Source organism: Chionomys nivalis, chromosome 2, assembly GCF_950005125.1.
Source record: "Chionomys nivalis chromosome 2, mChiNiv1.1, whole genome shotgun sequence".
Classification (NCBI taxonomy): domain Eukaryota; kingdom Metazoa; phylum Chordata; class Mammalia; order Rodentia; family Cricetidae; genus Chionomys; species Chionomys nivalis.
In genome coordinates, this window is record NC_080087.1 from 136,426,670 (window position 1) to 136,442,520 (window position 15,851).

The 15,851-nt window shown below is 37.9% G+C and overlaps 1 protein-coding gene across 4 annotated transcripts in view; it reads right to left on the reverse strand.

Moving 5' to 3' along the window:
• Nbeal1 (neurobeachin like 1) overlaps positions 1-15,851 on the reverse strand; it is a 211,340-nt gene that overhangs the window by 171,415 nt on the left and 24,074 nt on the right. For 3 of the 4 annotated variants that reach the window (XM_057752700.1, XM_057752706.1, XM_057752692.1), the window contains exon 7: positions 6,778-6,860. The exons of the other annotated variant lie outside the window; for it this stretch is intronic. In XM_057752700.1, coding sequence (XP_057608683.1) covers positions 6,778-6,860 — 83 coding nt within the window. The remainder of the gene's footprint in view (positions 1-6,777; positions 6,861-15,851) is intronic. 4 annotated transcript variants of the gene reach the window in all.

The window sequence follows — 15,851 nt, forward strand, 5'->3', positions numbered from 1 at the left end:
TCCAGCCCAGGGGCTAGGTTGCCCTTCCCCTAGCTGCTCTTCCCTATATAATCCAGCCACTTTGGCTAAACTGATTTTGTTCACTCTGGACCTTCCAGATGCCTCTGGCTATGCTCTCCTTTTTATCTACAATAAACCTACTCTTCAATCTACTTAGAAGCAATCATATCCTTACTTTTCTTTTCCTTCATTCTTAATTTTTTTTCTCCTCTTATTTTCACTCAACCCACCCTCAAATAGTCCTGCAGCAGTTCTAATTCCTTTCTGGATCCCCTTGTTGTCCTCTGAGGCCTGAAAATCACTAAGAGTAGAGCTCTGAAACCCTTCTACATTCCATTTCAGCCCAAAACAGACAGATTAGCCCAATGCTACTTTCCTAAATGACTTTAGGGCCTCAACTCTTCATGTGTGTATTGTGGGAGAAGTTGTTAGATAGTTGTTAGATAGGTATTAGCAGACTGAGAAGGCACTGAGTTAAGAAACCAATTAAACAAAGGTCTGGAAGAGCAGGACTTTAATTACTGGTAAGAAGAATGTGATCTGATTCTTATCTCTGGCCCTAGAGGCATCCAGGGGTGGCTACAACAGCTCTGAACTTTTAAAGAGTTTTATGTAAAAGGAGACACTCTTGATAAAGAGTAAGGACATACCATTGCTCCCTCCTAGAAAAAACAATCTAAGCAAGCCCATCACCCACTTCAAAGTCCCCCAGGAAAATCTATACTACGCTGTGTGTCTTGTCTCTATTCTTGATGGAGATCACAAGGAGTCTAAGCCAAGATTCCAGTGACAATATGACTTACTGACTTAATTAGCCATTTCAGTTCAGGTCGGAAATAAGAACAGAATTATACCAATAAAGCCATTACCATTTTCAACTGAAGAGAACAGAGAAAACAGGAAGGAATGAAGGTCAAGCTGTGTTTCTTCAATTTCAGAGGACCACACCACAGTTAGAGTGGGTCAGAACAACCTACTCAGAGCCTCAGGGGCAGGACTGTGCTCACAAATACAAGCACACAGGTGGTGACTCAAGAAAGCAGATAAAGGCAAATCCCTACACAGAAAAAAATTTTTAAGGCCAGCAATATGATTCAGTCAGTAAAGACTTCTACTGTGCAAAGCTGGTGACCTGGGTTCTATTTCTGGAACCTACGTAAAAACAGAAGGAAAGAATTAACTCCACAAAGTTGGTCTCTGACTGTACACTGCGGCATGCTTGCCCACATACATGTCAAACATAGATACATACAATAATTTTAAATAACTAAACTGGATGCCTTATAGAGCTAGAAGGCATAGCACTAGCTCCCTAATCGAAGAGCAAAGCACTAAACCAAATATCATTTTGAATCTTTAAGTAATGAAATTTGTTATCTTTTCTGATTTTATGATAGCTTGTGTAGGGGCTGAATTATGCAGGCCCATAATTCTGAGAATTCTGAGTGACCTACAAGAAGTAAAATAACCTGACGCCATCCTAACAAGTGGTCAGGGTATGCTAATATCATTCTGCTCCTTCTCTTGTAAATTAAGAAATTGCCTGGAGAAGAGATGTTTTCAGTAGACATGACAAAATAGGCATAGGCAGGAAGTGACCTAAGTCATCCCCCCCATCTAGGAAACAGAATGCTAATGAACTTCCCCCTCAGTTTACCTTTGTTTAAAAAAAAGCTGTTTGGAAAATAAATGGGGACTTTTCAGGATGTGATTTGAGATGTTCAGGATCTGAATGATCCCTGAACTCCCTCCAAATACTGTCGTATGAATAGCATCTCATTTCCATGCCTCCACTGTGGTATAAGAAATTATTTATGTCAGGGCTGGTCGCCGACAAGCTTGAAACACGTACTCCCTTTCTTTCTTGCAATTTCTCCCTTTTAGAATGAGAATCTAAATTCTATTCTGGATTCACCATTGTATTTTAGAAGTACCTATCACAGGTTCACAGCTGAAGAGGGAAGGGGACTCATTGTGAATGCATCTGAGTTTTGCTCATATCTGATTAACAATTAGAGGAGATTTTGGATTCTAGACTATTGAGAACCAGTACTGGAATGTGTTAAGACATTTAGATTACCAGGATGAAATAAACATATTTTGCAAGTGATAAAACATTACTGGGGTGGGGGTGTGAAACAGTATAGACTCAACTATCCCTCCCAAACTCAAATACTGATGCCTTAACTCACACACACCCATGTCTAAACTAGAGCCTGGGCTTTTGAAGAAGAGATTAAGGTTAGATAAGATCAGAGAAGGGATTGCCTGAAACAACAAAATTGATGCTCTTGTCCGAAGAGGTATCAGTCCTTCTAAAATCTGAGAATACAAGGAGACTACCAGCAGGCTACAAAAAGACCTCACCAAAAACCAAATCCTTCTAGGACCTGGCTCTTACAAGTCAAGTCTCCAAAACTATGAGAAAATAAACTTGTGTTTAAGTCACAATCTCAAGTATTCTGTTATAGCAGTCAAAGCATACTAGAATGTGTGAATATGTTTTATTACCACTGGTTAATAAAGAAGCTGTTTTGGCCTATGGCAGTAGATAATACAGCCGGGCAGGAAAACTAAACTGAACAGAGGGAGATGTCTGCAGCCACAAAGGAAGCAAGAACTGAGGTAACAAACCATGAGCCTTATGGTAAAATATAAAACAATAAAAATGAGTTAATTTAAGATGTAAATTAGTTAATAAGAACACCGAGCTAATAAGCCAAAGAGAATATAATTAATATTAAGCCTCAGAGTGGTTATTTCATAAGCAGCTTTGGGAATAGGTGGGCAGAGAAATACCAGTCCAGGAGGACCAGTGGCACAGAGAATACTTCTAGCTACAATATCTCAATAATGCAGTAATAAAATAAAACCAGTGCATGAGAATCAAGGATTGAACCAACTAAATTACATTCCTACCTCAGCACTATTTATTTCCAGATGTTTACCTACATGTATATATGTGCACCATGTGTACATAGAGACCAGAAAGGCCAGAAAAGGAACTGGAATTGAGAACCAGCCATGGTCCTCAACAAAAGCAGCCAGCACTCTTAATTACTAAGTCATCTATCTCTCTAGCCTCCAGCACAATCATTTCTATGAGTGAAAACTAGCCATGTATGGTGGCAGGTGCCTGTAATGCCAGCACTCAGGATGAGATCAAGTCATACTCAGCTACAGCAAGTTTGAGGTCAAGCTAGGAGACAAGGAACCCTGCTTCAACATAAAAACAACAGTGAGGGTAAAACCAGAACATATACATAGCCATGTACATACAAAATAGTCACATCACTTAATGGGTGCTAACTGGCTTGTTTTCCAGTTTTAAGGATCAAATGGAAGGTTTGGTGCATGCTAAACATATATTCTCTGAATATCTCTCAAGATTTCTCGTTTTGGATTAGGTTGATCCCAAATTTCCTGAGAAATCGCCACACTGATTTCCAAAGTGGCTGCACAAGTTTGCATTCCCACCAGCAATGGATGAGTATGCCCCTTACTCCACAACCTCTCCAGCAAAGGCTATCATTGGTGTTTTTGATTTTGGCCATTCTGACAGGTGTAAGATGGTATCTCAAAGTTGTTTTAATTTGCATTTCCCTTATCGCTAAGGAGGTTGAGCATGACCTTAAGTGTCTTTTGGCCATTTGAATTTTTTCTGTTGAGAATTCTCTGTTCAGTTCAGTGCCCCATTTTTTAGTTGGGTTAATTAGCATTTTAAAATCTAGTTTCTTGAGTTCTTTATATATTTTGGAGATCAGACCTTTGTCTTTTGCGGGGTTGGTGAAGATCTTCTCCCATTCAACAGGTTGCCTTTTTGTCTTAGTGACAGTGTCCTTTGCTTTACAGAAGCTTCTCAGTTTCAGGAGGTCCCATTTATTCAATGTTGTCCTTAATGTCTGTGCTGCTGGGGATATACGTAGGAAGTGGTCTCCTGTACCCATATGTTGTAGAGTACTTCCCACTTTTTCTTTTTTTTTTTTTTTTTTTTTTTTTTTTTTTTTTTTCTTTTTTTTTCCACTTTTTCTTCTATCAGGTTCAGTGTGTTCAGACTGATATTGAGGTCTTTAATCCATTTGGATGTGAGTTTTGTGCATGGCGATAGATATGGATCTATTTTCATTCTTCTACATGTTGACAACCAGTTCTGCCAGCACCATTTGTTGAAGATGCTCTCTTTTTTCCATTGAATACTTTTAGCTCCTTTATCAAAAATCAGGTGTTCATATATTTGTGGGTTGAAATCAGGGTCCTCTACTCGGTTCCATTGATCGACTTCTCTGTTTTTATGCCAATACCAAGCTGTTTTCAATACTGAACCTCTGTAATAGAGTTTGAAGTCAGGGATGGTAATGCCTCCAGATGATCCTTTATTATATAAGATTGCCTTGGCTATCCTGGGTTTTTTGTTTTTCCATATAAAGTTGATTAATGTCCTCTTAAGATCTGTGAAGAATTTTGATGGGATTTTAATGGGGATTACATTGAATCTATAAATTGCCCTTGGTAGAATTGCCATTTTTACTATGTTGATCCTCCCAATCCAAGAGCAAGGCAGATCCTTCCATTTTCTGGTATCCTCCTCAATTTCTTTCTTCAAAGACTTAAAGTTCTTGTCAAATAGATCCTTCACTTCCTTGGTTAGAGTTACCCCAAGATATTTTATGCTATTTGTGGCTATCGTGAAGGGTGATGCTTCTCTGATTTCCCTCTCTGCTTCCTTATCCTTTGTGTATAGGAGGGCAACTGATTTTTTGGAATTGATCTTGTATCCTGACACACTACTAAAGGTGTTTATCAGCTGTAGGAGTTCTTTGCTGGAGTTTTTGGGGTCGCTTATGTACACTATCATATCGTCTGCAAATAATGAAAGTTTAACTTCTTCCTTTCCAATTTGAATCCCTTTGATCCCCTTATGTTGTCTTATTGCTATCGCTAGAATTTCAAGCACTATATTAAAGAGGTATGGAGAGAGTGGACAGCCTTGTCGTGTTCCTGATTTTAGTGGAATAGCTTTGAGTTTCTCTCCATTTAATTTGATGTTAGCTGTCGGGTTACTATAAATAGCTTTTATTATACTTAGATACGACCCTTGTATCCCTAATCTCTCTAAGACCTTTATCATAAAGGGATGTTGAATTTTGTCAAATGCTTTTTCAGCATCTACTGAAATGATCATATGGTTTTTTTCTTTCAGTTTATTTATATGGTGGATTACATTGATAGATTTTTGTATGTTGAACCAGCCCTGCATCTCTGGGATGAAGCCTACTTGATCATAATGCATTATTTGTAATAGCCAGAACCTGGAAACAACCTAGATGCCCTTCAGTGGAGGAATGGATGAAGAAAGTGTGGAATATATACATATTAGAGTACTACTCAGTGATAAAAAACAATGACTTCTCGAATTTTGCATGCAAATGGATAGAAATAGAAAACACTATCCTGAGTGAGGTATCCCAGACCCAAAAAGAGGAACATGGGATGTACTCACTCATAATCGGTTTCTAGCCATAAATAAAGGACAATGAGCATATAATTTGTGATCCTAGAGAAGCTAAATAAGAAAATGAACCCAAAGAAAAACGTATAGGCATCCGCCTGGATAGGGGAGTAGACAAGATTGCAGGGCAAAAACTGGGAACTTGCGGGTGAGGTGGCACGGGGCTAAGGGGAAATGGGGTGAGAAACGTTTGAAGGGGAGGATGGGAGTAGCTTGGGGGAATGGGATGGATATGGGAGCAGTGAAGTATATATCCTAACTAAGGGAGCCATCTTAGGGTTGGCAAGAGACTTGACTCTAGAGGGGCTCGCAGGTGTCCAGGGAGATGTCCCCAGCTGGTACCTTGGGCAACTGAGGAGAGGGAACCTGAAATGACCCTATCCTATACTGATGAATATCTTGCATATCACCTTAGAACCTTCATCTGGCGATGGATCAAGATAGAGACAGAGATCCAATTTGGAGCAACGGTGTGAGCTCTTAAGGTCCAAATGAGGAGCAGAAGCAGGGAGAACATGAGCAAGGAAGTCAGGACCACGAGGTGTGTACCCACCCACTATGACAGTGGAACTGATCTACTGGGAGCCCACCAAGGCCAGCTAGACTGGGACTGAATAAGCATGGGTTGAAACTAGACTCTCTGAACATGGCAGACATGTCCTGATGAGAAGCCAAGGACAATGGCACTAGGTTTCGATCCTAATACATGAACTGGCTTTGTGGGAGCTTAGCCTGTTTGGATGCTCACCTTCCTGGACATAGGTAGAAGTGGGAGGACCTTGGTCTTCCCACAGGGCAGGGAATTTGGACCGCTCTTCAGTATCGAGAGGGAGGAGGAATGGACTGGGGGGAGGAGAAGAGGAGTGGGGATAGGGGGAGGGGATTTAGGGGAGGGGGCAATATGTGGGAGGAGGGGGAGGGAAATGGGAAATGGGGAGCAGGTGGAAATTTTAATTAAAAAATAAAAAAAAAGGAAAAAAAAGATTTCTCGTTTTAGTTAAAGATTGGGAAGTTCTAAAATACGCAATCTTTAAAATGTTCAGCTCACAGAAACAACAGATCAGCTCTTAAAAAGAATTAAATGGAGAAAATTAATCAAACCGAGAACCATCAGCACAACCAAACACAAATTAACTAACCTCGTGGTTTTGTTCTTTAGTAGTCTTTACTTTATAAAATCACAAACCAAATTAAGGTCAAAATCAGAGTAAGAAAAAAGACACTAATCAGAAGTGACCAAAATCAAAGTAAAGTAGGATGTTACTTACGATAAAAGAAAGGAACAAACTCCACTGTGAGAGAAGCTGGCTTGTATTTCTGTCTGCTCTTTTCCACAGAGCTAAGGATTCGTCTATCATTAAAAAAAAAGTCAGTAACAAATTACAACATGAAAAAGCAGAGGTGGCACAATGTAAAAAACAATTGCAAAACAAATTTAACATCCTGATTTGGGTTTGCATACTGAATAAACATCTTCAGGATTGGTACAATGTTCAAAGAGAAGTTGAAACAACAACTTAAGTCCTTACCGATTAGAGAACACTTTAATTACGCACTGTGACAGCCAACTTAAGTCTCCAAATAACTGGGAATTTAAAAAGAACCAGCATTTAAATTCCCAATCTGCAGAAGAATTTGCATGGCAGTCCTGAGAAAGTGATAGCTAAGATTATGACAGTATTCCTTGGAAACCGCAGAAGCCAGTGACTGACCTGTGCTGAGTCCAGACCTTTAAGTTCCCTGATTTTAAGGATGCAAATTCAGTAAAAAAAAAAAAAAAAAAAAAAAAAGGATTATCTTTTAATGAAAACTCCAGGAGTTTCCATGGATATTTTCTATAAACTTTAACAAGGCCAAAAAAAAATGTATGCAGGCTTTTACTAAGAGCACTTCAGTCATTTCAGTTCAACACAAAATAAAATCACTTAGATAGACAAGGTGATAAAAATATTGGAGAATAAAACCTGTTAAAACCAATAACATTATCACATAGTGGAATGGCAAAATTAAAAACTGAAATTAAAATTATAAGGATTTTTATCATGTCCTGAAAAGTATGTTTAATATTATTAAAAACACTGAATGGAAAAATATCTGAAACTACCTAGAAATTCTGTATATCTTTAGGCTACAGGTGTACACCAGTCTCCCCTTTCTAATAGGAAGTTCTTATTTTGGACTTTGCTTGGTGCTTTCTCACAATTAGGCTTGGACTATGCATTCATAGCTGAACGACTAACTACTACAGAAGACAATAACATCGTTCTTGGTATCATGTGTGAAGCTCTCACTGATCATAATTTTAGTTACCCAGTCAACTTTATTATAGTGAATAATACTGACATTATTAATTTTTCACTTACAAGTAACTAGTAATTTATACAAAGACATTTTAAGCATCCATATATATGCTGCTAATCAGAACTTGCCTCTAGATTTATCATTTATTAATGATCTGTGACTGACACAATCTTATACTCTGACACATAAATCAAAATGCTGACTTTCTTTCAACTCCAACATCATCTCTGTACTTATTAATTGGCACTTCATAATCTACTACTACAAGAAATTTAATTTTTTCTTTACCAAGTTACTTAGTAGTGGTATGAATTCATAATTTTTTTCTTAATAGTTTATTATTCTTTTCTGTGATTATTTTTTGTGCATATATTGTCACATTTGGTAAACAGAGCTTACGGCATAACTAAACAATTTTTTTTCTCCATGGACAGGCAATGATACCTACTAAACTTACAGTAAGCACAGTAATGAACTAATAAACATTTGAATAAACAGCTGAATAAACAAACAGGCATTTTTGTATATCCCTTTCCCCAGCCTGGCGGTAGGATGGAATCTGGTCTCTAGGGAATGGTAGGGAAAGCATTTTACCACTGAGCTATATCTTAGACCCATACTTTAAGGAGAGGGTTTTGCTGCTGTTGCTGCTGGGTTTTCATTTTGTTTTATTAGTATACTTTAGTTCCTCTGAGTTACTATTTAAGAGTCTCCAAGTACAATCGAAATAAAGTTAACAGATTAATTAATATTTCCATGAAATATGAAAAACATCCCTTATGCCAATTAAAAACTCTTAACTTTAAATGTTCCTGAATATGAAACGATGCTGCTTTAGCTCACATTTTTTCTACCTGAATCTTTTGGTAAACAGTACACTTATTGTAAATGACCATTTAATTTCACAATCAGTTTAAAGAAAAGATACAAGCTACTGCTATGAATCATTTGGATAGGTCTTCCATATTTTTCCTTGTAAGTGTATGACTGAATCTATCAAGTCAAAAACATTGAAGTCTGACCTTACTTTGCCACTTGCCACTGAAGCAGCTCTACTACTGAAGAATTTTTAAGTATATCAGAGAACATAAAAACAGTTCCCAGCATAATGCTTCATGAAATACCATATACACTTCTATCATTAATGTGTGCTTTTCTTGTCTGGCCACCTGACATGTGCTCATCTTCCATCATGTGTTATATAACATCATGCTATTTAAAACTTTGCATTGTTCAAAATTTCAAAAACTGGCCAGGCAGTGGCAGCACATGCCTTTAATCCCAGTACTCTACTCGGGAGGCAGATCTCTGAGTTCAAGGTCAGCCTGGTCTACAGAACGCATTCCAGCACAGCCAGGGATAGGGATAACAGAGAAAGAAACCCTGTCTCAAAAATAAAAAAAAAAAAAAAAAGATTTCAAAATTATGTTTGTTTCTAACAACTGCTTTACTTATTTTGTTTTAGGTTGTTATCAAAGCTACCTTTATATACATCTTGACTCCTTTTACCATGTTTAAATTCTTTTTGCAGGGTTGGAGAGAAGGCTCAGAGGCTAAGAGCACTGGTTGCTCTTCCAGAGGTCATGAGTTCAATTCCCAGCAACCCTATGATAGCTCACAACCATCTGTAAGGAGATCTGGTGCCCTCTTCTGGCCTGTGGGTAGGACTCTGCATACATAATAAATAAATAAATAAATAAATAAATAAATAAATAAATAAATAAATTCCTTTTTTTTAAAAAAACAAGCCTCTGTCATATTCAGACTGACAGTTCTTGTTTTATCTGCTTTGCTGCCTTTAAAGAAAAAGAACAATGTCACTGTTTCAAAACTTTAACAGATTTCCTTGGAGTTCTTCATTGTTAAATGCAGTAAGTGGGAGAGAGAAAAGTGGGAAGAAGAGATACAATGTTCTTTGCAAAATCTCTAGCATCAAATCAAAGTAGAGGAAAACTGAGTCACTGGAACTAAAACAATAAATTACTAGAAAGCCTACAATGAAGAAGTGTTATGTGTACCTGTGCATACTTAAAAAAAGTCTTGAGAGGCACAAAGGCAAGAAGCAGTCACAGTACTGTTTGCCAAATTTTTGTCGTTTTCACAATCTTCCTACTCCTATGGCAGAGCTGATGGGGTTCCTTGAGGAAGGGACATAATCAGTTCTGGCCAACAGCAAATTCAGAATGGAAATGATCTGGCATGCAACATGATCCCCAAAAAAATTAAATATAAGAGTTTCATCACTTTCTTTTCTTCTTTTTCATTGTAACTGGCAATACTTAAGATGTTGGCTGTCAAAACCCACAGCAACCTTGGTGGAATTCTGAAACACATCTTGCTCCAATACTGAGGGGACTTAAGAGGCGAGTGAACAGCCACATGGCTAGACACCCCACTCTCTAGGTCCTCCCGAGTGGAACAAAACCCTGGGCCCCTTCCCAACTCCCACGGGTTTTCTATCCTGCCAGTGGGGACTTTTCTGTGGTTAGCTCCCCCAAAACCCAAACCCATCCATTGGACACCCCCAAGCTACTGGTCACACCCCACCTAAGAGCTGAGAGCTTGCTACAACACTGAGGGGATCAGGACAGAGCACCAAGACAGCAAGCTTAGAGAGACCTCAGAAGCTTTCCAGTCAGACATTGACAGTACAGAGCAGACCAAGAAAAACGCCCAAACACGCAGACAGCCATTGCAAGGATTGGATCAAGACACAAAGACACTGCAAGCCTCATTTGAAGGAAGAGATGAGTAGGCACCAATGCAAGATTTCCTCCAACAACCTGAAAAGCAACATGGTAACACCAGAACCAAGCAAAAACGAAACAGGAAGACTTGATCATCCTAATTCAGAAAAAGCAGAAGAAAACAACGTTAAATGTAACTTTATGAAAATGAAGACCTTTAAAAAGAAAATGAAAAACTGCCTTCAAGAAATAGAAGACAAACAAAAAATTAGAAGAAATTAATAAATCCCTCAAAGTACCAAAGAAAACCAAGAAAAAAAAAAACAATCAAACAGGTGAAGGAAACAGTTCAAGACTTGAAGACTGAAAAACAGGTGATAAAGAAAACACAAACTGAGGGAATTCTGGATTTGGAAAATCTGGGTAAACAAACAGGAACTACAGAGACAAGTAAAACCAACAGAATACAAGAGATAGAAGAAAGAATCTCAGGCGCTGAAGATAGTATAGAGGAAATAGACTTATTGGTCAAAGAAAACATTAAATCCAACAAATTCTTAACACAAAACATTCGGGAATTCTGGGACACCATGAAAGAACAAACCTAAGAATAATAAGATAAGAATACAATTCAAAGGCACAGAAAATATATTTGACAAAATCATAGAAGAAAACTTTCAAAACCTAAAAAAGGATATACCTATGAAGATACTAGACACTTACAGACCACCAATGAGACTGGATCAAAAAAAAAGTTCCCTCACAATATACTAATAAAAATACAAAACATACAGGATAAAGAAAGAATATTAAGAGCTGAAAAAGAAAAGAGGGTAAGTAACATATAAAGGTAAACATATCAGAATTACACCCGACTATTCAATGGGAACCATCAAAGCCAGAGGCCCAGGATAGATGTGCTGCAGACAATAAGAGACCATGGATGCAAGCCCAGAATATTATATCCAGTAAAGCTTTCATTCACCATCAATAGAGAAAACAAGATATTCAATGACAAAAACAGATTTATACAATACATATCAACAAACACAGCCTTTCAGAAAGTATGAGAAGGAAAACCCCAACCCAAGGAAGCTAAGTGCATGCACAAAAACACAGGTATCTGATAATCTCCACCAGCATAACCCAAAGAAGGGAAACACAACCGCTACTACTGAAAAATAACCAGAATTAACAACCACTGGTCTTTAATATCACTTAATATCAATGGACTCAATTCACCAATAAAAAGACACAGGCTAAGAGAATGGATACAAAAACAGGATCCAGAATTTTTCTGTATACAAGAAACACACCTCAACCTTAAAAACAGACACTACCTCAGAGCAAACGGCTGGGAAAAGGTTTTCCATTCAAATGGCCCTAAGAAACAAGCGGGTATAGCTATCCTGATATCTAACAAAACTGATTTCAAACAAAAATCAATCAGAAGAGATGGAGGACACTTTATACTCATAACCAGAACAATTCATCAAGATGCAGTCTCCATCCTGAACATCTATGACCCTAATACAAGAGCACCCACATATATAAAAGAAATATTACTAAAGCTTAAATCGCACATCAAACCCCAAACACTAACAGTGGAGACTTCAACACACTCCACTCTCCCCAGTAGACAGGTCAACAAGACAGAAACGTAACAGAGAAATAAGAGAACCGATGTAATGAATCAAATGGACTTAACAGACATCTAAAGCCTACAAAATAATGGAAATTGAACAGTAAACTATTGAATCACCCCTGGGTCAATGAATAAATAAATAAATAAACTAAAAGCTTCCTAAAATTCAACGAAAATGAAGGCACAACGAATCCAAACCTATGGGGCACTATGAAAGCAGTGCGACAAGGAAGCACTAAGTGTCCACATAAAGAAACTGGAGAAAGTCATATTTCTGACGTCTCAGAGCACACCTGAAAGCTCTAGAACAAGAAGAAGCAGACTCACCCAGGAGGAGTAGAAGACAGCAAATAATCAAACTGAGGGCTGAAATCAACAAAATTGAAACAAAGAAAACAATACAAAGAATCAATGAAACAAAGAGCTGCTTCTTTGAGAAAATCAACAAGATTGACAAACCCTTATCCAAACTAATCAAAAGGTGGACAGAGAACATCCAAATTAACAAAATCAGAAATGAAAAGGAGGACAAACAACAGACACTGAGGAAATATAGAGAATCATTAGGTCATACATAGAAAATCTGTACTCCACAAAATTGAAAAATGTAAAAGAACTGCACAATTTTTTAGGTAGATACCATATAACGAAATAAAATCAAGACCAGGTGAGCAATTTAAATAGACTTATGAGCTGCAAGGAAATAGAAGCTGCCATCAAAATCAAAAATCTCCCAAACAAAAAAAAGCCCAGGGCCGGATGGTTTCAATGCAGAATTCTACCAGAACTTCCAAGAAGAGTTAATACCTATACTCCTTGAAGGGTTCCACATAATAGAAACAAAAGGAACATTGCCAAACTCTTTTTATGAGGCTACAGTTACCCTGATACCAAAACTATACAAAGACTCAACCAAGAAAGAGAATCACAGACTAATCTCACTCATGAACATGAATGAAAAAATACTCAATAAAATACTGGCAAGCCGAATCCAACAACACATCAAAAAAATCATCCACCATGATCAAGTCGGTTTCATCCCAGAGATTAGGGGTTCAACATACAAAAATCTATCAATGTAATCCATCATATAAATAAAATGAAAAAAAAATGATCATTTCATTAGATGCTGAAAAAGCATTCAACAAAATCCAACACCCGTTCATGATAAAGGTCTTGGAGAGATCAGGGATACAAGGAACATATCTAAATATAATAAAAGCAATATACAGCAAGTGACAGCCAACATCAAATTAAATAGAGAGAAACTCAAAGCAATTCCACTAAAATCAGGAACTAGACAAGACTGTCCACTCTCTCCGTATCTCTTCAACATAGTTCTTGAATTTTTAGCAATAGCAATTAAGACAACAAAAGGAGATCAAAGGGATTCAGATTGGAAAGAAAGAAATCAAACTTTGTTATTTGCAGATGATATGATAGTATACATAAGAGACCCCAAAACCTCTACCAGAAAACTCCTACAGCTGATAGATACCTTCAGTGATATGCAGGACACACAAGAGCAACTAAAAAAAAAAAAAAAAAAAATGAGTAGCCCTCCCATATAAAAATGATAAAGAAGCTGAGGGGGAAATCAGAGAAACATCACCTTTCACGATAGCCACAAATCACATAACATATCTCGGGATAACACTAACCAAGGAAGTGAAAGACCTTTTTGACAAGAAATTTAATTCTTTGAAAAAGTAAATTGAAGAAGATACCAGAAAATGAAAAGATCTCCCATGCTCTTGAATAGGAAGGATCAACACAGTAAAAATGGCAATCCTACCAAAAGAAATCTATAGATTCAATGAAATCCACATGAAAATCCCAACACAATTCTTCACAGACCTTGAAAGAACAATAATCAACTTCATATGGAATACCAAAAAACCCAGGATAGCCACAAAAAGGAACTACCGAAGGCATCACCATCCCTGACATCAAGCTCTATTACAGAGCTACCTTAGTGAAAACAGCTTGGTATTGTCATAAAAACAGCGATGTTAACCAATGGAATTGAATTGAAGACACAGATGTTAATCCACACACTTATGAACACCTGATTTTTGACAAAGAAGCTAAAATAATATAATGGGGAAAAAAGTATCTTCAACAAATGGTGCTGGCATAACTGGATGTCAACATGTAGAAGAATGAAAATAAATCCATATCTATCCCCATGCACAAAACTCAAGTCCAAATGGATTAAAGACCTTGATATAAATCTGACCACACTGAACCTGATAGAAGAGAAAGTGAGAAGTAGCCTTCAATGCATGGGCACAGGAGACCACTTCCTAAATATAACCCCAGTATCACAGACACTGAGAGCAACAATAAATAAATGGGACCGCCTGAAACTGAGAAGTTTCTGTAAAGCAAAGGACACAGTCAATAAGACAAAAAGGGAATGGGAAAATAACTTCACCAACCCAACAACTGATGGAGGTGGGTCATCTTTCTATCTGTTGTTTCATTGGTTAAGTAATAAAGAAACTGCCTTGGCCCCTTTAATAGGACAGAAAATTAGGTAGGCGGAGTAGACAGAACAGAATGCTGGGATAAAGAAGCCGAGTCAGGAGTCGCCATGATTCTCCCACTCCAGACAGATGCAGGTTAAGATCTTTCCTGGTAAGCTAGCTCGTGGTACTACACAGAATATTAGAAATGGGTTAGATCAATATGTAAGAGCTAGCCAATAAGAGGCTGAAACTAATGGGCCAAGCAGTGATTAAAAGAATACAGTTTCCGTGTAATTATTTCGGGGCATAAGCTAGCCCTGCAGGCGGCTGGGTGCTGGGGACGCAGCCCCGCCGCTCTTATTACAACAAACAACAGTCAAAGGATTGATCTCCAAAATATATAGATAACTCAAGAAATTAGACATTAAAGTTCTAAATAACCCAATTAAAATTTGGGTACTAAACTAAACAGAGAATTTTCAAAAGAAGAATCTCAAATGACCAAAATATACTTAAGGAAATGCTCATCTTCCTTAGTTAGCTAACAAGTCAATGAAAATTAAAACAACTCTGAGATACCATCTTACTCCTGTCAGAATGGCTAAGATCAGAAACACCAATGATAGCTTATGCTGGAGAGGCTGTGGAGTAAGGGAAACACTCTTCCATTGCTGGTGGGAATGCAAACTTGTTCAACCCCTTTGTTTGAGACAATGTCTCTGTTGGATTTCTATTGCATGAGCCAGGTTAGCTTGCCTGTGAACCTCCAGGGTTTTTCTTGTCTCCACTTCCAATTTCTTCATAAACACCATGAATATAGACTTTTATGCTCTCACATCAAGCTTTACATGAACGCAGGTCCTCAAGCATATGTTGCTCATAAGCTCACTGAGCCACCTTGTCAGGCCAATACTGAGGCTTTAACATTATGGTCAAATCGGTGGTGTAGGCCTTTAATCTTAGCACTCCAGAGGCAGTGATGTGGGAGAGTCTTCTGTTTTGTGTTGATTTCATTAATAAAGAAACTGCCTTGGCCCTTTAATAGGACAGAAAATTAGGTAGGTGGAGTAGACAGACAGAATGCTGGGAGAAAGAAGCCGAGTCAGGCAGTCGCCATGATTCTCCCACCCGACACAGACGCAGGTTAAGATCTCCCTGGTAAACCACACCTTGTGGGGCTACACAGATTATTAAAAATGGGTTAATCGAGATGTGAGAGTTTGCCAATAAGAGGCTAG